This window comes from Panicum virgatum, chromosome 1K (genome assembly GCF_016808335.1).
Source record: "Panicum virgatum strain AP13 chromosome 1K, P.virgatum_v5, whole genome shotgun sequence".
Lineage (NCBI taxonomy): Eukaryota > Viridiplantae > Streptophyta > Magnoliopsida > Poales > Poaceae > Panicum > Panicum virgatum.
Genome location: NC_053136.1, coordinates 53782950 through 53806632, shown reverse-complemented (window position 1 = coordinate 53806632; position 23683 = coordinate 53782950). Strand labels below are relative to the sequence as shown.

General features: G+C 45.8%; 1 protein-coding gene across 2 annotated transcripts; it reads right to left on the bottom strand.

Moving 5' to 3' along the window:
* Positions 1–164: 164 nt before the first annotated feature.
* LOC120644235 (protein TONSOKU-like) lies at positions 165–11464 on the bottom strand. Of its 2 annotated transcripts, XM_039920809.1 has the most exons (20): positions 11092–11464; positions 9628–10425; positions 8897–9073; positions 8674–8765; positions 8148–8246; positions 7618–8066; positions 7500–7528; positions 6555–6797; positions 4887–5034; positions 4612–4731; positions 3563–3663; positions 3348–3471; positions 2919–3031; positions 2417–2528; positions 1884–1988; positions 1716–1782; positions 1510–1630; positions 1179–1349; positions 976–1093; positions 165–905 (listed from the first exon to the last, which is right to left on the bottom strand). In XM_039920809.1, exons 1-20 carry the CDS (start codon positions 11386–11388, stop codon positions 388–390), a joined length of 4002 nt encoding a protein of 1333 aa, XP_039776743.1. In that variant the 5' UTR covers positions 11389–11464; the 3' UTR covers positions 165–387. The 2 variants fall into 2 exon arrangements, with proteins under 2 accessions (XP_039776743.1, XP_039776750.1); XM_039920816.1 differs by lacking the exon at positions 6555–6797.
* Positions 11465–23683: the final 12219 nt, after the last annotated feature.

Here is a 23683-nt window from a genome sequence, read left to right as displayed (position 1 = left end):
TAGTTGTGTTATATAAAACATAAGAAATACCAATCCGTTTATAAAGCCCATAGAGGCAAAGTAAACCACAAGAAGGCAACAAACAGAACGAAAAGGAAGTGATAAAACAAACTAAAACTCACAAATCCAAGCGGTTAAAATACACATGCACACAGGGCCCCAGGTATGGCGTAAGATGACAAGTTGCTAGTGTGGAAAGTCAGGCTAATAGTTGCAGTTATAAACAGAAGAGAAACTAAAACGATGAGTATGTACCATATACATTCCCGTGACGTGAGTCAGCATAATTACACTCGTTTAAGCTCACCTCTGATGACAAATCAGTTACATTAGTTTGGTATATTTACAAAGAGCAACCATAAATTAATATCAGTAGGCCATCCAGGTTTACATTTGCAAGTCTCTTCTGCAACAGGGCTTCATGCCGCAGCACCTCATGCCATCCACTGAAAAATGAACCACATCCTTATTTACATGTTTTTGAGCCATTCCATCGCCTCTTGTAACAGAAGCCCAAGCAGAATACAATGACTGTATGGCCTCATCTGACAAACCATTCCGACTGAGATCAAGCACCTTCAGTTGCTTCGCTGAGATAAGGGCATCCGCCAGTTCTTGGATTATTTGACAAGAGTAAGAGTTTTTCTGCGATGAACTAGCACAGCTCCTACGTGGACCAGACAGCGCACGGTGGTTCTCATTTTCTGCTTCATCTTCACTATCCGGAACCTGCATGTTCTCAAAATCGAGGTTCCCTTGGGCTATAGCATTGCTTGTTTCAAGATTGTTACATTGTTTTTGCTCATTGGATGTTGACACTTCCTGCATGTCTTCGTACTTACTTATTCTCTCTAGCGCCGAGTTTGTGTTCTCAGCCAAGCGCAGCTCCTCCAGTTGGTCATTTCCTGAAAGCAGCAGAACATTATTAGCTTCAGAGAGACCTTTTTCTATTGTTTCAGTGTAACTGTTCATCACCTGATAGTGCCTGAATAATACAAACAATTCCAGCAAGTCCAAGGTTGCATCTGTCCAGTGTGAGAGATCTAATACTGCATGGGGGATTCACAAGCATTGCATGAATAGCATCACATCCCTGCATTGTACAACACAACATAGCGGATCATGGCTCCTGAGATATGGTAATACATATTACCAGAACATCTGAGTAGGAATTAAACCTCCAGGTTAATTGAATTTCCTCCAAGGTTTAAGTCAAGAATATTGATACGAGAGAGATTTGTGCAGATTTGTGCAAAATCAGGCGCTGTAAGGCCACAGTTAGACAACTCCAACCTCAGCAAATCTTGAGATGTACGAGATAATGCATCAGTAAGGCTAATTGTCCCAACCTGCATAAGAGTAGCATACATAAGATGAAATTTTTATGTACAACCTGCATAAGAGTAGCATACATAAGATGAAATGTTTATGTACAACCTGCAAATATTAACAGTACATGGCAAGCAAAGCCCTTTAAGAAAAATTAATAAAGATGGAAAGAAAATTCACCGGTCCAATGGAAGTTCCACCTAGCAGAAGTCCGGATAAGCATGAGGATTGTGCAAGCAGGCACAACTTATCAACCGTTAACTTATTCAATTTTATACCAGTCAGGCTTAGTTCAGAAAACCTGCATGGACGAAATGTTATACTTGATCTATTATTTCGCTACACATTGGTATCTATCAATAAATATGGAGAAAACTTCTGCTAACCTTGTCAGAGAGGCAAGTTTGGATAGAAGGTTAAGCATTGCATTGCCAGATATTGGATTGTTCTTTCCTGTCAAGATTCAAGAGTGTGGAATTTATGAGCATTTGCACATGAACATTGCCAATAGTCTTAGTGAAACACAAACCACAAGTGTCGTGCAAAAGAAATACCTAATGAGAGATGTGAAAGGACCGACCCTTCATGCAGTGCATCTGCCATCTTCTGAACAGTTCGTGATGTGATAGAGCACCGCTCAACATTCAAGCTATAAAGAGCTGTAACAAAGTGAAAAAAGAATCATATATTTTATGAGCGCTATTACAATGATTGTAAAGTACCACAGGATACTTTCAGGTACTTTTTCCTTGAATCTTTCAAGGACGTTGATATATGGAAAATTAAATTAAATTAGTATTCGGTCCCACTCTTTGGTACTTGGTCCCACAATTTTGTACCACCAGGTACTTTAGTCTAGGTACTTCCGACCTTGACCACCGTACGATTCTATCAGATGAACAACTCTCATTTTTTTCGATCATTGTAAAAATTCTCATATTTTATAAGGCAAAGTAAAGGCCCTATGACAAGTCAACTAAACAAAACAAGAAAATCGAAGAAAACCACAGCAAGCCTGTATCCTAGCTTCCTCCAGTTTCTGAAAGATGCTATATGCAATTCTAATGATATATCAAAATTTACATACCTTTGCACTTTTGCAGGATTGTGAAAAGGTAAGAACTGCATGCATCAGTCAGGCGATTCCCAGATAGATTAAGTACTTCCAATCGATCAGTCATAACAGCACACTCGCATATCTGCTCAGTATTTAAAGAGGCAAAAATTAATTTGTAATTTTACTCAATATATGTTGTAAAGCACGATAATATATTTTAGTATTTAAGCATTTTGTATCAGGAAATGATTACGGACCAAATCTGCTGAGTTCGAATAAAGGTTCTCCTTTGATAAATAGAATATTATTCATTCTCAAGAAATGGTTTGCATATCTTGCATCCTTGTAACATGATTCTGTTGAATATAGTATATAAGATTATTATATGCTTGTTTTTCCTTGTTTTTAAACAGGATCCACATCATAAATGTGCAAAAAGTGAATGCAGAATTTCCAACCCTGAAACCATTGCCCTTAATTGAGTACCATATTATTTCGATTTGATGAATAGGTCTCAGGGATCGTAAAAAACCTGAAATAAAGCAGTGGGACCAAATCGATTACAATGCAAATCCAGAGTCAAGCCACCATATGTCTGACTCGATGAAGCAAATATATGCTGAAGCCTTTCGATTGTTTGGTTTCCTGTGTTTTTTTAACAGAAATAACAGATCAGTCCAACAGACATTCAGACAATAAGAGCAAAGTAGCGGTTCAATACTATCCCACAAATTAAGATCAAAGTGGTATAGTCAGCAATGCAGTGGTTGAATAAGGTCCTTAAAAGGCTATACCAATCATGGATTTGGGTTATTAGAAGAGCATAAAGCACTACATATACATGTTCGATAGTAAAGAAAGCACTCATTTAACTGTAACTGATTTCTACAGTGCTGTCAAAATAATGATGCACGGTGTAAAGACAAAACAAAAATGACCTGAGTTACTGGAAAATAGGTACCTAGTATGTTATGAGAAAGATCCAATACTGCTATTGTTTTATGTGATATTAGGGCATCAAGAAAGGGCATAATTGACAGATCCTGCAGTCCGCAATCAGAAACGACGACTTCATCTTCGGAGACCTGTCAAAAAATACAAGACATGCATATTTGGCAAAGTTACTATACCTGCTTTCTAACATTATCATTCAGATACAAGTCCTAAAATGCTTACCTCAAGATTATATAGTTTAGTCAGCAACTTCTTATTGGGTGCTTCTGATAACTTTGTACAGCAATCAACATACAATTTCATCAACCGCTTTGGCACCCAATCTTCATTATAAATATGGTATGTCAGAAGATGTTAAATTGTTAACTGATAAAAATATATGCAAACAATGTTTCACATTTTCATCATGATGCATTCCTATGCAAAAGAATGAACTTCATCCATCAAAGCCAAGCACGGGGGAGGAGGAAAACAGAGATGACATATAGGGGTAGCTGGTGCTAGCAAATGTGCACAAACTCAAGTATCTAATGGGCGGTTAAGAATCCCAAACACAATTAATCTAAAGCTTGTCTATGAGCCAGAACCCAAAAGCCCTAGCGACTTGGAACACAAATTGATAGGCATATTTTTGTATTCGGAGCAGCTTTAATGCTGAATTGCTGATGCATAAGGAAACCAGAAAGTTACAAAGTGCTGCTACATGCCATTTTCAGTCCATTAAAAGTTAGTATCAGCACAACCATTGTATGGGCCAGCACTGGAAGCTTTAAATAAAGAGCAAGGTATCTTGACAATGGATGGAAAGCGACATTGTCAAGGATTTTGCCTATTGTCATTACACTACACTGGAGCAGTAGGTAGATTGACACTCCCATTTTAGTAGGTTAGAATGATCAGTATGTAAATCACATATTATATGCTATTCATGTATTAGACATGTTTAAACCCTCAGATCGGTTATACTGTATGCCAGCAACAAAGATGGGTATGTTTCTTCCCTTACCCAATCTTGCCTAGCCTCGCTCTTGGCCAAGTAAATTTGTATTTGGGCAAGATTTCTTTTTTCTTTCACTTGCTTTTGAGAGAGATAGTTACGCTTTTCTCCGGTACAAGGTTTTTCTGGCCTACTAGACATGGGTGCCACTATGAACAAATGATTTCCATGTGTCCTAGTCCTAGCAACTATCGTTGGTGCCAGAATAGTAGTCCTAAGGAGATAACTAAGAACAAAGCAATCTATTCTATCGAAAGATAATTTAGATGCATACCAGCAATAATAATGTCAACACACTTCTGCTCAGAACCAAGCTGATCATCATAATATAATGGTGCTGTATCATCCAATATCTTTCCACAATACTTGAGTTCCCCAATGACAGGCAATAAACCTACAAAGTAACTAAATGTAAGACCCCAATCACAAAATCTAGCGAAAATAAAATGTAAGTTTACAACACTAGGAGACCAACCTAGCAAAGTAGGATAAATGCGAAGAATACAAAGTATAAGAAATTGGCGAGGAAGTAGAACTTAAAAGGCACACCTTTGACCCTTCTCTCATCAGACATCTGAAGATAATACACACATGCCACTTCAACTTTGAGAGATTCGATGCTAAAAGCACCTTCATGTACATAAGCACGTCCATCCAAGTAAACCAAATGTTCACCAATTCTGAAGGCCCAAAAGTGCTGCACAGAAAAAACATCCTATTTATTCTAACAAAACACATAATATCCATGGTTGAAGTAATTATGTAACTTATACGTAATGATTGCTGAGGGTTTGAGGCTAAGGACCATGCACATATTCATCGAAAGCTACTCTGAAATAAACAGGCATGTGCACACAAATCATGCATCAATCCAAGGTAGGCTTGAATATCGTGTGCTCGTACACACAAAAAAATGAACATCCGTGAAGGTGGCAGACTGGCAAGATGATAGAGTTGCGGAACGAAAGCATGTCTACACCAATCACTTAACAAGTGAACTGCACATAGCAGATCAATCGTATGTTTAATTTACTCTGGTCCATGCAACAGATGTAATGAAAAACAAAAATGTGTTCTTGTTTGGTACAAGATTTGCTCTAGCGCATTAGCACAATTGTGGAGACACAAGGGTAATTAGCTGAATTAAAAACAACACATTCTCACTTTTTTTTCCAAAATTAAACCAAAAGAAAGGGGATAGAGCCATTTGTGATGTTTTCCACTTGCTAGCATTCCCAAGAAATTATAATTTGGTGAGCATGGGAAGATAGAATTAGCAATAATACTGTTATGGAGGCTGCTGGGCTGAGATCGTGAGAGAGGGAGAGGGGGCGATTGCTAGGGTTTTGGGCGCCGGGGGAGGCCGGCCGCGGGGCTTTGCCCACGGCCGGCAAGAGAGAAGGGATTTCCTTCTAATCTCTTGCTTGATTAGATTGGTATATCTCCTCTCCTTATATAGAGAGGTTTACTTGACCCTTAAGCAAGCGACTAATTAACCCTAATGGGCTAAGGCCCAATAGGCCCTTGATTCCTCTAACACTACACCCCACCTGGACATGCAGCTCGTCCTCGAGCTGCAACCTAACGATGACGCTAACAATGACTCCACTAGACACAAACCGAACACCTAAGCTCTGTTCTCAAGGCGGTAAGGCGGACGCTTAGCAAGGTGGGGCGGCTGGACGCCTAGGCGAGCAAGGCGGGCACCTAGGCGAGCAAGGCGCAAATAGGTGGACGGCGCATGGACGCCTAGGCATCGCCTAGGCGACGCCTTGAGAACAGAGCACCTAAGAACAAGCCTTTGACATCTCGGCTTATTTTAAATAAACTGCGACTCTTTATTTTTGACTCCTGAAGATAAGGCGGACACCCTCAGCGTGCTGGACCTGCACATATGTAGCCGCCTAGATCCCATGGAGACCATCGGAACGAGAGGGGTGTGCGGGATACCAAATTGTTATGGTGGCTACTGGGCTGAGATCGTGAGAGAGGGAGAGGGGGCGATTGCTAGGGTTTTGGGCGCCAAGGGAGGCCGGCCGCGGGGCTTTGCCCACGGCCGGCAAGAGAGAAGGGATTTCCTTCTAATCTCTTGCTTGATTAGATTGATACATCTCCTCTCCTTATATAGAGAGGTATACTTGACCCCTAAGCAAGCGACTAATTAATCCTAATGGGCTAAGGCCCATTAGGCCCTTGATTCCTCTAACAAATACTTACATGATCAGCATCTGTGGATTGAAAACCAACAACATTTTGGCTTTCATGCCGACTGTTTGAACCAGGAGCACGAAACTTGGAACCACTTGCTGCTGATTTGGATGCTGATCCCTTTCTTACACTGGAAGCACCTAATTCTATCCCTTCAAAATCATGACCAATAGGACTAGTTGATTTGAATGAACAGATACTCTCCTCAGCAGCACAGGGTGCATCCCTTGTATCATTAGGTTGTAAAGCATCCTGCAGTTGGATAGTGGCTCTCAATATATGGTGCTTTCAGAAAAGTACAATTTGAAGCCAAGAACTGTTTCTTTAAATTCTCATCAACATCTAACGGAACTTGCACAAAGACTCGAAAATTCATCCTGGTCTTTTATTCCACCTCTCTCCAAACCTCGACCAAACTAGCTTTCGACAGCAAGAAAACTAGCTTTCGACAGCAAGACAACATATCCGCAGGCAAAGAGAACCAGCAAATGTTGTGAACAACATTATGGGTCTGTTTGGCAGATCTCTCCAGGAATTCATGAAGCTGGAGCTCGGGGTACATTGAGGGCTTGTTTAGATGAGCACCTGGAGCTAGTCTAGCCCCAGAAACTTTTGGAGCTGGAGCTTTGGACAAGTTGAGGGTATTTGCTTTGGGCATCTTGATCTTATTTGGGACTAAAAATAGATATTTGAACTACTTTATTCCATCCTACAAACTCTAAATCCAGCATGGATGCCAGAGCTGGAGCTACGCCAAATGAGTCTGAGGGTGTTTGGGTGAATCCATTTTGTTTCCATTTTAAAGTAAAAAAATAGATAGTTAAACCACTTTATATTAGCCTACGAAATACAGATATGATGTAGAGATAGGAGCTGTAACCCTGCCAAACAAAGCCTATATGTACAATTTCCTGTAAAGAACATTAGTCCAAAGGATTGTAACTGTTGCGTTACCTGATTTCTGTTGCTTTTCGCTTCATGATCTGTTGGTCATGAGAAGGAGATGTCAATACAACTAGAAGGTGAAATTTAGCCATTCCAACATGAGTATATAACACAATAAACCCTGTACCTGAGACGGACATACTATTTGCCGGACTAGTTGATGTCTTTTTTAACTGAACAATTTCAGGACTCTCTTCGAATTCATCATCTGATAAGACCATCCGTACACGTTTTCTACCAACGGAGTGATTAGTGCATGATCTACTTAAAACTGTCCTTGTGTCTTCAGCCACATCACATAGTTCAACAACCTTTTTAGGAGAACTTTGCATCTCGCGTGCCTTTATCTTAGATGAGCTCCTACTCTTATGAACGAGTGAAGCAAGAGTAACATCATCATCAGATTCCTCAGAATACTTATTCCCAACCTGCCGGTTGTCATCCTCAGGATCAAGCATATTATCAGATATACAACCACCTTCAGTGTCAGTTTCTGAGCAATAGTCACTAACAGTATCCCTTGCTTCATGTTGATTCAATAGTTGCTTCAGGTTGTCTATTTTTTCCTGCAATTTCCTGAAAAGTAAAGTCTATTTAGTAACAGGATAAAATAACATCCTTCTGCACAATGCGCAATATCTTTTCTTATTAACTTACTTTGCTTCTTCAATATTATCAAATCTGACCATGTGACTGTAATGCATGTTCTCAAGGGCAGAAAGTTGCACATTAGGTAGGTCTCCATCCACAGCAATCCTGAATATGATGTGACGCAAGTATCAGAATCTAAAGATGGAAAAAAACCATAGTGTTAAGGACAAGAGCAGCTAACTATTATAAGATAGACTGTATGGACACAAACGCCACAATAACATGACACAAAAACTAAAATGGCAATTTGGATTTTAACAAATAAACACTCTTATGCCAATACAGTAGTGCATAGTTTCAATCCCTTAATATATGCAGTGTTTTCATAGAAGATTTGTGCGATCCAGAACTAAAGATGCAGCTGTCCCCAAAATATTTGGCATTCAAATTTTCTTATTTCTTAACCGCAAACTTCAATCTGTAAAGGTGGTCAATGGCCCCATTACTTCTGGCATATTCATGAAATCCCAAAGCATGCAAGAACAAGTGTGTTTAAGATTTGACTTTTGGACAGGAAACATCATGACATTGCCTGTAGCCTTCCTCGTAAGCTTGCAACGCACCAGCCCAATCACCACAAGAATCAAGAACATTGCCAATGTTCACTTTAGCTAATGCTTGCCCCTGAAAGAGCACATATTCCAGATGAGCATGATTTGAATCTAGAAGCATCAAGTAAAAGAGTGCAATGGAAAGGTGGTCCTTCTAGGTAGGAGGCATGTCAAATATTCGTAAATAAGGGCATGTAGACTCACCTCCAAGCTCCCAATTGCCCGATACGTGTTCCAACTTTTCATGTACCACTTACGTGCTTTGCTGAAGATTCTAAGCTTTTGGTACGACTCTCCTATTGATAGAAGAGAGTCACTTAACTTTTCCTTATCATGAAGTTCAGTTGCTACCCTTTTCTTCCCTTTTGAGAATTCCCTGTGCTGGAGAACAAATAGTTACATGAATGAGCCAAGGATTATTATATTGAACCACAATGCCTTGTTCATATTAATGGGGTGAGCATACATGCATTTGGCCTATTCTGTATCGATTTAATTCTTTTCATTTCTGAAACTTGGAAAGCATATAAACTGATAAATAGTTAAGCACCCAAACCTAATATACCAAACAAAATTATGTGTGATGGGTTCATTAGGCTCCTAAAGTTTTCAAAGTGACAAAATTCAAACGGTTGGTGCCACATGAAAACAAAGAATATTGCATATACTGCGTGTGGATCTTCTAAAGAGTCTGACCAGATAAAAACTTATGTCCCGAACCAAATAATTCCTTCAAGTCAAGTTACTTTTCTTTATATTGCTCGGAAATGTTCCAGGTTAACAGACTGTAGTGCAACACAGAATAAAGGCAACTAAGTCAAGTTATAATCTCACACTAATAAAATAAGTTCAGACAGAAATGATGGCCCAAGCTTACAGCCAGTAGGTGGCTAATGATCACATAATAGTTAGTAGTTACCATTCAGCTCACTTACTTTTTCCCATGCACATATCATCCTTGCCTTCTCAATAAGATTATCCAACCACGCATACTGCTCAAGGAGGAGTTTTCTCTCTTTAGATGTTCCACGAGCATTAGAGGTATCTCTGACAAGTTTCTTCAGCTTTTGTTCGTCATTCTTCAACTCCGCAAGTACTTCAGCCGCTTTTGTAACAGTTTCAATATTCTGGTTAATTTGTTTGATTAAGGCATCCTCATCTTCCAAGCATGCTGCTATTGTAAGAGCTTTTTGGTAATAAAGTTTTGCCTCTTCATACTTTTGAACCCGAGAATTAACCTCACCCAGATTTATGAATCCTTTTGCCTCGCCTTGAGGATGGCGTATATTCCTACATATATCTATGTCCTTCACAATGTGCCCCTCAGCTTTTTTCCATTTCCGTAATTCAGTATAAACATTACCTAGATTATGATGGAGCCTGGTTCGAGCATCATCATACGAATCTACCTCTTCGTCCTCACATATCTTCAGACCCTGGATAAGTAGTTTCTCAGCTTGTTCAAAATTATCAAGTTCCAGCTCGAGCATGCCCATATTATTGTATGCATCAATAAGCTCCTTCAGAAAATCTGACTTTTGAGAAGGGGATTTCTCCTTTAGGATCCTTGCCAGCTTCATTGATGATTTAAAATACTTCTTGGCATTCCTTATAGCACTATGGTCGTTTTCAGATCTTAAAAGCATTTCATGGTATGTTCTCCCAAGCTGTGTGCTAGCTCGCTGCTGCTCAACAAGGTCATCAGACTCCTTTGCAAGCTGTAGGTGCTTCTTCTGTCAAGCCAGCAAACATCGAGGAAAACAAAGTGTGAGTTCATGTAGCAAAATCAACAAACTATTCTAATAATCAAATCTCAATTGAAACAAGATCTTTGCATTCAAAGCCATAAGAGGTAGATTACAGAATGATCATACTTTCATAGATGTGCATAACAAGACGAGTACAAAACAATTGGTAATGTAAGGTTATCCAAGGTTTATAAGCATATAAAAGAAATAAGACCATCACATATGGCTAAGATCACCAGTACAAGCCCAAGTGTATGCCAAAATGGTGGTGGGTGGCCGTTACATGTTCATCACTAAACATTATTATAAATTTAGAATGCATTACCATATCATAATTTAATGCACAGACACATTACCAGACAGTCCACACCACAACAGGCATTCAAATGACTACATACTCCCCTAGTACCATAATTTCAACAGTCAAACCCAACACTTGCCACTGAACAGTCCAAACGCATGTCCAGAATAAAATACTACCAAATGGCCCAAAAATCCTGAAATTCAGTAACGAAATTCCAACTTCAGTACAGGTGGAAGCGCATTATTATTATGATTATTCTGCACAGCTTAACTCCTGTCGTTTTCAACATCTGGAAACTATGGTGACAAGTAATGAGGACTGTGGAGCAGCGGGATGTGAGAAGCGACCTGGTAGGTGAGTGCCTCGGAGAAGCGGCCGAGGCGGAGGTAGACCTCGCCAAGCGACTGGCAGGAGGGGAGGAGTTGCCGCTGGGGAAGGTGCTTGACGGAGACGTCGTAGTCGATCCGCAGCCAGCAGAGCGCCTCGACGTACTCGCCGCGGCGCTTGTGGATGTCGCCGATGACGTTGGCCCAGCGCGCCTCCTCCTCCCGGCACCCCTCCGCTTGCGCCTCCTTGAACGCCCGCTTCGCCCCCCGCAGCTCCTCTTCCTCCTCCTTCTTCGTCTGCCGGCCGCCGCGCCCCATCGCCGCCGCTAGGGTTCCGTCCTTTTTTTCCCCCCCACCCGAATTTCCCGTGTGGGATCTCGGAGGGAGGGACGGAGGAAATGGCGAAATGTGGGTAGTCTCCCGCCAAAATATTCGGGGACGCCCTTCTCGCTTTCATTAATTTCTGGGCTGCATTTCTCGTGGGCCTGATTACACAGCATAAATATGGGCCTAGATAATATTTTTTTGTCGATCCATCTTCTACAAAGTCCAAAATTACTGGGCTGCGTTTCTTCATCTTTGTTCGTGGCGGCTTTTTTATTTTTATATTTTTAAAAAATGTTTTTTTACAGAAATATATTTTCGATTTCACATTTTTACAGTTTTATACCCCTACCGCCCGGCAGGGGGGCGGCAGGGACTTACATGTAAATAAATATATTTTTTTGCACGGAGGCCTCTGGCGGGAGCCTGCCGCCTCCCTGCCGGGCGATAGGCACCTGCCGCCCGGTGGAGGGGCGGCAGGCTCCCCCAAATATAAAAGCTGAGCCCCTTCCCTCGCACCCTCATTTTGTGTCCACGAGATCCAGAGAGGGCAGAGGGAGAGAGGAGGGGTGATCCGGTAATTCCACCGGTGAAGCCCTGCCGGATTTTGAATCCGAACCGCAGGTAACCAATATTTCTCAACTATTATAGACTTGTTTCTAAAATAATTATGAATTATAATAGATTTAGTTTTTGGATAGTGAAATATAGAATAGTAAACTTAGAATGACAGTACCTTATTACTATTGCAGCATACGTCAATGGCTGCCTTCAATTCTGTTGGATTTTCATGGACCGAAGAAAAATCTAGTATAATTCTTGAGATCATGACATATCTTGTAATCAGTAAGAAGTTGAATCCATTAGCGGATGGTACGATAGAGATGGTGTTGTCCAAATTAGTAGAGTTTAAAGATTTCACATTGTTTCGAGGTATTACAATGCAAGATGTAAAAGGACACCTGCTAGAACGCCGTAAAATGTATATGAGGGTATGTGAACTAGCTAATCATCCTAATGTTATTGGTTTCGTACAAAGTACTTCTACGATATGGATGCGGTCAGAGGTGTATGAGATGCACATTAAGGTAACTATCATTCGGATCTAATATCTATAGTCATTTGTAATCTATATTCCGTAAATTTTAAAATTGTTGTGTAATTATATGCAAGGATTACCTCGAGGACACGGAGGTGATTAACAAATCAATACCAAATTTTCGTAAATTGGTATGTATCTTCGGTGGACTCATGCCGCAAACAAGATGAAGGAGGCGTGGAAGATCTTCGGGTGATAGTACTTGGCCTCTGCAATCGCATAGAACCGGAGGTTCGTCAAGTCAAACTGCACCACCTCCAGCACCAAGTTCTGTTAACTGGGATGACGACCTAGATGACTTCATGCCCCCAAACCATGGCCTCCAAGACCTGATGTTCTTCCCCCTGTACATGAAAGTAGAACCATAAAAGAGAGAAAGGGGAAGTCAAGAGGTTCGTCAAGTCAAACTGCACCACCTTCAGCACCAAGTATAACTATCTGCTTGTTGCAATCAATTCTGATTGCCGTCAATATTGTTCCCTTATATTTCCCTGTCAGGAAAGTGTCGTCAATACACAGAACAGGAAGGCAGTAAATGAATGCCCTCACACATGCACCAATGCAGAAGAAAACTCGCAGCAGAATGCTTGGCCCCCCTAACAAGCTCGGTACATTGTATGTATCAAAAGCACTTCCAGGATTTCTATGCACAATTGGTTCAAGTATACGAGGTAGGTTATCATAAGATTCTTCATAAGTGCCAAACCTCATCTCAAATACTTTTTGTTTAGTCTGCCAAGCCTTTGCATAGCTGATCACATACTGGAAATTCTGTTCAATGTCCCTAATTATCAATGCAGGCTCGTAATCCATTTTGTCAAGAATCACCCCATACATCTTCTTAGCCACGAAAGTTGATGTGATATTACGATGATGTTCCATAACACCTGTCAATCTACAAGTATGTGATGTAACAATTGAACATTCCTAGTGTGTCTTGAACTTTCCCTTATAGGCATGCACTCGCCATGTACAGTCTCTATCTGCACACCTCACATCGTATTCTTTGCTGCTAGATTTCAATACTCTGAATTCCTTCCTCAGAGATACAACACAGAGCTTCACAGCATCCTTCACATCCTCAATGGTACGATACTTTGCCCCTTGTACAACCTCATTCACTCTATATTCAAACTCCGAACTCCTAATATCTTGTACCACTGGATTCCAAAAACACTCTTCACGCCATTCACCTAGCACTGGGAAGCGTTCATCGTCCTCATCGTCCGATGAGTCCCCACATTGCTCCATTATTCGCGCATCCTGGTCTTCTTTCTACATGTCCTCCACAATTCCAGGTATCCGCTTGTAACATCCCGAAAATTGACTAAAATAAATCATGCGCTAAAGTTGTGTTTCGTCGTTAAGCTCGAGATCCTTCTAAAACCCTAAACCCCAAATCCCGAGACCATTTCTCTGTCCCGAACACCCGTTGTCCCATCCTCCTCTGCGCGCGACGCGCGTGTGGCCGACCAGCCGTAGACCACGCCGCGAATCCCGCTTGCACTCGACGCACGCGACCGTCGCGCGTGGCCGGCCGGGGCCGCATCGTGTCGGCGCGATTCCCGCCCTTCCTCTCTCTCCATTTCCCTCTCCCCTCCTTTTTCTTTTTCTTTCTTTCTTTTCTTTTTCCCATTTTCTTTTTCTCTTTTCTTTTCTCTCTCTCCTTCCTCCTACCCCGCGCGCTCGGCCCCTCCTCCCTCTCTGCTCTGCCCGCTCCCGAGCGCCGCCCGCTCGGCCGCTCCCCTCTGCCACGCGACCCCACCGCGTCGCCCCTCCCTGCTCGGCCGCTCCGCTCCGCGCCTTCTGCTCGGGCCGCTCGACCGCGTGCACGCGCGCCGCCCCTGACCGGCCGTGCGCTCGCGCACACGGCGCTCGGCGCGCCGCGCCGCGACGTCGCCTGGCCGCCTTCACGCGCGCCCACTCGGCCTTCGCCCGCTCGACCGCGCGCCAAGCCCCACCTCGGCCCCGCACCGCCGGCGTGAGCTCGCCCGCCCAGACCGCCTCTGCACGCCCACGCGGCCACGCCGTGACCCGCGCACCCGCGCACGCCACATCGCCGGTCCCGCTCGCCCTGCCCGCCCGCGCACACCGCCGTTGACGGCCGCACAACGCTGCCGCCTGCCACACGCAATCGCCCAGCACGCCGCCGTGCCGCCCTCGCCAAACTCCCACCTCGCCGCAGCCCTCCCACCGGCCGATCCTGCCCTGCTACTGCCGTTCAACGCCGCCGTCGCCTCAGCAGCAGGCTCGCCGCTGTTCGGGTTGACACCGTGCTGCCACACGCGAGCCTCGTCACCGTTGCACCGCCACGACGATGTGACCGCTCCGACAGCGCCGCCCCACGCCATTAAACGCCGCCTACAAGCTTGTCCCCGCCGGCCGTCACCCCGCTCCCATCGCCACCGCCTTGGCCGCCTATAAAAGAGGCCGCGAAGCACCCTCCGAGCACCCCAGCCACCCAGGCGACCTCCACCGCCACTCCCAACTCCCTCCCCAGTCTTGCAGCACCGCCGCCGCACACTCACCCCCGCCGCTGCCGTCGATCCCCGCGGAGCCGCCCCCTCGCTCCACCCCAGCTCGAGCCGAGGTGGGGAATCAAACCCCTTCACCCTCCTCCTCCTTTCCCCCCTATTAGAACGCTTAGGACTTTATTCATAAATACTATTTGTTTTATAAAGAAAATGTGTGTGTGTGGGAAGGGATAAAATGTGGATTTTCGAAAGATGAGTATGGACGGGATGGACGGCATTTCTGTGTGAATTGCCGATTGGTGTGCTTATGCCTGTGTGGCAGGGCAAAGAAGGGAGATATCCATCTTGTCGTGTCTAAGGACCGAGTTGGTGTGTCATCTTACCTAACTCCACTATCGTGCAAACCGCTCGACCGTTGAATGGGCAACGACGTAGCATAAATCCCACTAGTTGGTGTGGTAGCCATCAGGAGAGCTGAGAGCAACGGGTGACTAAGGAAAAGGGATAAGCCCGAGTGACTTATGCCCGGTTATACCTAAGTGAACGGTCAATGACCCCTCGGTGCATCCCGTGATGGCTAGTCAGGCTTAGCTATGGTGGGTAATGGCTATGTTGGGATCTACACCAACACGACGGTGTTCGAGTTGTGGTATCCTACTTGTGGGTAAAGTTGCACATCTCTGCAGAGTTAAGAATCTATTCGAATAGTCCGTGCCCACGGTATTGGGCGAGTTACGGTGTGGTCACATAACTAGTGTTTCTTTGGGATGGGCTGGTGTGAGTTGTTTTGGAATTGTGTCCGGCAGTTGTGCCGTGTGCTACGACGGACGGGGAGTCCGGTAGCAGTCTTAAAACCTGAACTCCGTGTTACTGTAAAAACTGATTTCTAAAAGGTTTTCTGTAAAATAAACCCCTGCATAAAATGTTGTTTTTCTGCAAATTAAACCGTAACCTTATCCTTGATTTACCTATGCATATTATTCTGTTATAACCCTCTCCGTGGGTGTGGTTGGACTTGCTGAGTACATTTGTACTCACCCCACTCTTGCTTTTTACAGAAGAAGACCCAGACTTCGTACCAGACGACGCCGAGTAGGGTTATCGTTCTACACCCAACCTTGCCTGTGGAACCGGCCCTGTCGAGATGCCTCCGCTGTCGCAGTACTCTGAGCCCGTGATAGACCCCATGTGGTTTTCGGTTTGGTGTTACGTCGTAGCTTGGTTAATTATTATTATCATCTGTATCGAGTGTCCTCCAAGGTTTGTACGGTTTTGAGCCATCTGATGTAATAAATGTGGCATCAGCCTCCTGGGACTGGTGCTTTGTATCACATTTAAGTCTTCTCTTATGAGGGGACGCTTCAGGTGGTATCAGAGCCGAAGGTTGGCCGTAGGACGTGACCCTAGGAGCGAAACCCGTTTTCAGGACCTTTCACCTTAGGACTTTTCTATTTTTAATCCTTCCTCACCCAAGCACTTACCTTTGGTTCTTGCCCTGTTCCAGATGGCTGACAATGGATGGATCGGCGGAATCTGTTTCGCAGAGCCCGGCTTTCCTAAGTTGTTGATACTCAGCCTGGAACGCATTGGAGTTGTGGACCCACCAGAGTTTCTCTACCGGGAGTACGACTCCAAGGGCACTCTTCGGTGTGACCTGATGATCTTCATAGCAAGAAGCACCCGCTACCCTGATGTGGACCCTTGGTTCATCTCCACCACTGGATTCCGTTTCCCGGATACCTATCGGAAAGCCGCCCGCAAAGCCCTACGACGTCTACGTGTGATCTACAGACATCACCTTCAGCGGACTCCCATGGGGTTCTTCCCGCCAACTGAAGGAAGAGGACGCACCTGGATTGCCCGGATGAGAGGACTCGGAAGGGAAGAAGAAGATCTGGAAGACACAGTATCTCACCTATCCATCTATCTCACCGGCCTGGATGAGCTCTACCGCGAGCAAGCAGCACAACTAAAGCAACAAGTCCGCAGAGCAGAAAAGGCAACCCAGGAGCTGGAAGAACAACGGTCGAGGACCGTACATGCCGAGTATTCCCTAGCCGCCCTCCAAGTCCAAATGGAAGAAAAAGAGGCAGAACTGGAAGAACAACAGGCAAGAGTCACACGTGCCGAGGACTCGCTAGCCGCTCTCCAAGCTCGGATGCGGAGATACGAGGCTCGCTGGGGAATAGGTGGATGGATAGAGGAAGACGAAGAAGAAGAACCCGAAGAGGCTCAATGGGATGTAGGCCTTCAGACCGAAGAAGAAGAACCCATGGAAACCCATTGGGATGTTGGAACTCAAACTGAAGAAGAAGAACCCGAGGTAACTCACTGGGACAAAGGTACTCAGACCGAGGATGATATGATGGATCAGTATCTCCCACTGAAGAAGCGCCCCCTTAGGGTCGAGGAAGGGTCCCCATGATAGGAGTAGCCCCCCAAGCTAGGACCTTTGCCCTGATAATCGTGTATCCATGAAGTTGTACCCCACCATGTTGCAATAATAAATGTCATCTACCCCCTTTGTGTACCTCAAATAATTGTGCAAGTTTTTCACCCTATCTTTGTTTTCAGATGGCTGAGGAAGGATGAACCCAGGGCGATTGCCAAACTGCACCTGGTTTCCCCAGCCTCTTGATCAACGCCCTGGAAAGCCTTGGAGTCACGGAACGCCCAAGGTACTACAACAGAGAGTACGAGCATCATGGCACTCTCCGCTGCAGGGTGATCCTAGTCGTCGCCAGGAGTGACCGCTACCCCGACATCCAGTCATGGCGAGTGACTGCTACAGGGTTTAGGCACCAGGACACCTATCCCCTAGCCGTCAGGAAAGCACTTCGTTACCTGTGCCGGATTTTCGAAGGACACCTCACCCCCACACCAATGAGGTTCTTCCCACCAGCCATCAGAACCCCAGTTTGGGAAGCTCGGATGAGAAGCCTGGAACGGCGCCACCATGAAGAAGTCCTCCTATACCAAGTAGCTACCTACCTAGCCTCCTTGGATCAGCTCTTTGAGGAGCAAGCCAACTTGCTGAGGGAACAGACCCATCGAGCCGAGCAAGCAGAGCTCGCGCTAAGACTGCAGCAGATCCGAGCTGTCCAAGCCGAGGCAAGAGCCGCAGCCGCGGTCAGCAGTGAAGCAGTTGCTCAGGAGAGTCTCAGGCAAGCCCGGGACCAGCGCATGTTGGAATGGACTAGTAGTGGAACCCCAGTCCCGGCAATAGGAGAAGACCATGTTCTGCTCGGAACACCCGTCATAGGATGGGGACCACTCGTTGGAAACCCACGAGCCCCACCCGAAAACCCTGGAAGGTCTACGGCCGCCGCCGTAAGAGAAGCCACGACACAACCCTGGGAAAACGGAGATCTAGGGGACGGTGAGCCAGGACCACTCATTTCCCCGGAGGTCGTGAGTTCCCTTCCGAGGGAGGAACCCACTCAAGCCGATGAGTCAGCCTAAAGTACTAGCGACCATCAAGGGATGAAGCTGTGTGGTCCGAAGAAGATCTGTGCCCCCTTTTCTTTTGAAGTTGTGTACCCGGACGTGTAGTACGCGTTTGGCCTTGCCCGTGTTGTATCCTCCCTTGCAGTATTAGTTGTTGTGCTTGTTGTTCGGCTTGTTGTGTGCTTGTGTGCTTTTCGGCAGTAGTTAGAAACTGCCTTTTCAAAAATGCGAAATAAACAACTTAAACATCACCTAATCTTAGTCCCAATCCACTCGATCTGCAGATGGTTTCCCGGAGCATCACGAGGGCCTCCCGTGTCAGGGACCCTGCAGCCGCTGATGCAGGAGTACACCCCGACGGGCAAAACCATCCTCAGGAAGAACAAGAAGTGAGTTAGGGCAGAGGAGAAAATCTTGGTGCACAGCTGCCACTACCACCACCCTTCACAGATCTGGCACAAATAATCCATAACCAGACTCTCATACTGGAGACACTGGCCAATGCTCTAGTGAACAGGCAGCCACGAGAGCAGACCTTTAATGACAAGCTGACAGCTTTTCTGAGGGCCAAGCCACCCACTTTTGCCGGATCCAGCAACCCCTTGGATGCAGATGACTGGCTCCGCGTAATCCAGAGGAAGCTCGAGCCATTTGGGTGCCAGGATCGAGATAAAGTTCTTCTGGCTGCACATCAACTCACCGGGACTGCCTTAGCCTGGTGGGAGAATTACTGCGCTGCTGCCCGAGATGCCTCCACCATCACCTGGAATGAATTCGTGAGGGAATTCCGCCGTTATCACATCCCCTCGGCCACCATGAAGCACAAGGCGGATGAATTCCGCGCACTTCAGCAGGGGAATATGACGGTGGAAGAGTATACACACCAGTTTATGGAGCTGGCTCGCTATGCACCCGAAGAAGTGAACGACGACGAGAAAAAGCAGGATATGTTCAAAAAGGGACTAAACCCAGAACTCAGGACCCTGCTCACTCCTCAGATCTACCCTGATTTCAACACCCTGATGAACAAGGCAATCCTCACAGAGAGGGCCAAGATCGATGAAAGAAAAGAGAACAAGCGCAAGTTCTTGGAGAGTAAGTCACGCCAACAGGATCGTTTTCAGAAAACCAGAAGCTTCAGCTACAACGCACCAAGGACCCAAGCCCCGATGCAGTACAGAACCCAGTCTCAAGCGACAGGACCACGGGCCCTTAACACACAGCCCAGAAGCCAGAATACCATGAGGGCCCCTCAGAGTAATGCAAGCCAGGTCACCAACAACAACAACAATGTGAGGGCCTGCTTCAACTGTCGGGAGACGGGTCATTTCATCGCCGACTGTCCTTATGCTAAGAACAAGCCAGCTACGTCAGCTTTCTCCAATATAGTGAACGGACCCAAGCCAGTGCTGACCGGTGCCAACCGAGTGCCTCTCCGCGGCAACAGCAACAACAGCAACAACCAGCAGAGGCAACCCCAGCAGTCTTTTGGACGAGCCCGCGTCAACCACATCGACGCACAGGAAGCTCAAGGAGCCCAGGGCGTAGTACTCGGTGAGTACCTAGTCAGCTCAACTCTTGCAACAGTACTGTTTGATTCTGGAGCATCACACTCATTCATATCCTCAAGTTTTGTGGAGAAACATAAAATACCCACGGTACTACTAAAAACACCCCTATTAACCCGGACGCCCGGAGGAGACATCAGGTGTCAACTGGGTTGTCTATGGGTGAGGATCAATTTAAGTGGGGTAGAGTTTCTAGCAGATCTAGTAGTACTTAAGTCAGAAGGAATAGATGTGATCCTCGGAATGGACTGGCTAAGCAAACACAATGGCCTCATAGGTTGTACGGACAAGGTAGTACATCTAACAAACCCAGAGGGAGTCCGAGTGACCTGTCATACCCGGGAGAGTGGAGCGAACCCGATGGTATTCAGCATGGAAGCCAAGTCCTTGGAGGAAGTCCCAGTAGTGAACGAGTATCCAGATGTCTTCCCGGAAGAACTTCCTGGTCTGCCACCAGATAGGGACGTAGAATTTGTCATTGATCTTGTTCCTGGAACCGCCCCCATAGCCAAGAGACCTTATAGGATGGCAGCCTCCGAGTTGGCGGAGTTAAAGAAACAACTAGAGGAGTTGCAATGGATTGGCTTCATCAGGCCAAGTTCGTCTCCTTGGGGAGCCCCGGTTCTATTTGTCAAGAAGAAGGACGGAAGTATGAGGTTATGTGTAGATTACCGGGCACTAAACGAAGTCACTATCAAGAATAAGTACCCCCTTCCCAGGATCGATGATCTTTTTGATCAGTTAAAAGGAGCCAAGTACTTTTCCAAGATTGACCTGAGGTCCGGGTATTTTCAGCTCAAGATTAGGGAAAGCGACATCCCGAAGACAGCCTTTGTCACCCGATACGGACAGTTTGAGTTCACAGTGATGTCTTTTGGACTGACAAATGCACCCGCTTATTTCATGAACCTCATGAACAAGGTATTTATGGACGAGTTAGATAAGTTTGTCGTGGTCTTCATCGACGACATACTTATTTACTCGAAGAGTATTCAGGAGCACGAGCAGCACCTGAGGGTAGTTTTGGAAAAACTGAGAGTGCATAGGCTATACGCCAAGTTCAGCAAGTGTGAGTTCTGGCTGGAGAAAGTAGCTTTCCTTGGTCATATTCTGACCGCGGAAGGAGTAGCAGTGGACCCCGAGAAGGTCGAAGCAGTCTCCAACTGGCAGCAACCAACCAATGTCAGTGAGATCAGGAGTTTCCTCGGATTAGCTGGGTACTATCGAAGATTCATTGAGGGATTTTCTAAGATAGCCCGGCCCATGACAGAGCTACTCAAGAAAGAGAAGAAGTTCACCTGGACGGAGTCATATGAAAGGAGCTTCCAGGAGTTGAAGCGAAAATTGACGACAGCACCAGTACTAACCCTGCCGGACATTCATCGGGATTTTGTCATCTATTGTGATGCGTCCCGACAAGGATTGGGCTGTGTATTGATGCAAGATGGGAAAGTCGTTGCATATGCATCCCGTCAGCTCATGTCTCATGAGCAGAACTACCCGACCCATGACTTGGAACTTGCAGCCGTAGTGCACGCACTTAAGATTTGGAGGCATTATTTGATCGGGAACAAGTGCGAAATCTATACCGACCATAAGAGCCTGAAGTACATCTTCACCCAGCCAGATTTGAATTTAAGGCAAAGAAGGTGGTTGGAGTTGGTTAAAGATTATAACTTGGAAATCCATTACCACCCGGGGAAAGCAAACGTAGTAGCCGATGCCCTAAGCCGAAAATCCTATGGGCCCAAGAACGATCATTTACGAGAGGAAATGGCACGATTAAATGTGCACATTGTCCCTCGAGGCTCCAGCCAAGTGCTGAACATTCAATCCACTCTAGAAGAAAGAATCAGGAAAGCCCAAAGATCGGACAAGGGACTGATGGAAATCCGGAGGCAGACCGGAGAAAATAAGGCACCAGACTTTAGAGTGGATAATAAAGGAACGCTATGGTATAAAGATAGAATTCGTGTGCCCCAGAAAGGAGATTTCAAGCAAATAATCATGGATGAAGCCCACAACTCGGCCTACTCCATTCACCCGGGATCCACCAAAATGTATATGGACTTAAAACAGAAATATTGGTGGAATGGGATGAAGGCAGATATTGCACGATTCGTCGCCCATTGCGATACTTGCCAGAGAATCAAAGCTGAACACCAGAAGCCGGCAGGATTGTTGCAACCCCTACCCATCCCGGTCTGGAAATGGGATGAAATAGGGATGGACTTCGTAGTAGGTTTGCCCAGAACCCAGAAAGGGCACGACTCCATATGGGTAATAGTGGATCGACTTACTAAATCAGCTCATTTCATACCCGTACGAACCAATTACGGCGGAGAGAAGCTAGCCAAGCTCTATGTGGAAAACATAGTGAAGTTGCATGGTGTGCCCAGCCGAATTGTTTCAGATAGGGGGACCCAGTTCACCTCTAGATTTTGGAAAAGTTTGCATAAAGCCATGGGCACCAAGTTAGACTTTAGCTCCGCCTATCACCCGCAGACATATGGTCAGACAGAAAGGGTAAACCAGATTATGGAAGATATGCTGAGAGCGTGTGTCCTCACTTATGGCAAGGATTGGGAGCAGAGTTTACCCTATGCCGAGTTCTCATACAACAACGGGTACCAAGCAAGCTTGGGCATGTCGCCGTTCGAAGCTCTTTACGGAAGAAAATGCAGGACCCCTCTGATGTGGTCAGAAGTTGGAGAACGTGCCCTAGTCGGGCCCGCACTCATAAAAGAAGCAGAAGAAAGAGTAGCCGAAATTAGAGAGAAGCTGAAAGCAGCACAGTCCTGACAGAAGAGCTATGCTGACAAGAAAAGACGGGAAATTTGTTTCAACCCGGGGGATTTCGTGTATCTCAAAGTATCACCCATTCGAGGAACCCGAAGATTTCAGGTACAAGGGAAATTAGCCCCTCGGTATATTGGACCATACCGAGTTCTGAAGAAAGTGGGAGCAGTAGCGTACCGTCTGGAGCTACCAGAAGAAATGTCGGATATACACCCAGTATTCCATGTCTCGCAATTGAGGAGGTGTTTAAGGGAACCCGAGGCAGAGCATGTGCCAGTAGAAACGATAGATCTGCAGCCAGACTTGCGATATCAGGAAATACCAGTCAAGATTCTGGATACTGTAACCAGGAGGACCAGAAACTCCGAAGTACGAATTTGTAGAGTTCAGTGGAGCAGACACGGAGTAAAAGAAGCTACGTGGGAACGCGAAGACGCTCTGAAGAAGGAATTTCCCCACCTATTTAGGAACCAGTCGAATCTCGAGGACGAGATTCATTTTAAGTGGGGTAGGTTTGTAACATCCCGAAAATTGACTAAAATAAATCATGCGCTAAACTTGTGTTTCGTCGTTGAGCTCGAGATCCTTCTAAAACCCTAAACCCCAAATCCCGAGACCATTTCTCTGTCCCGAACAACCGTTGTCCCATCCTCCTCTGTGCGCGACGCGCGTGTGGCCGACCAGCCGTAGACCACGCCGCGAATCCCGCTTGCACTCGACGCACGCGACCGTCGCGCGTGGCCGGCCGGGGCCGCATCGCGTCGGCGCGATTCCCGCCCTTCCTCTCTCTCCATTTCCCTCTCCCCTCCTTTTCCTTTTTCTCTCTTTCTTTTCTTTTTCCTATTTTCTTTTTCTCTTTTCTTTTCTCTCTCTCCTTCCTCCTACCCCGCGCGCTCGGCCCC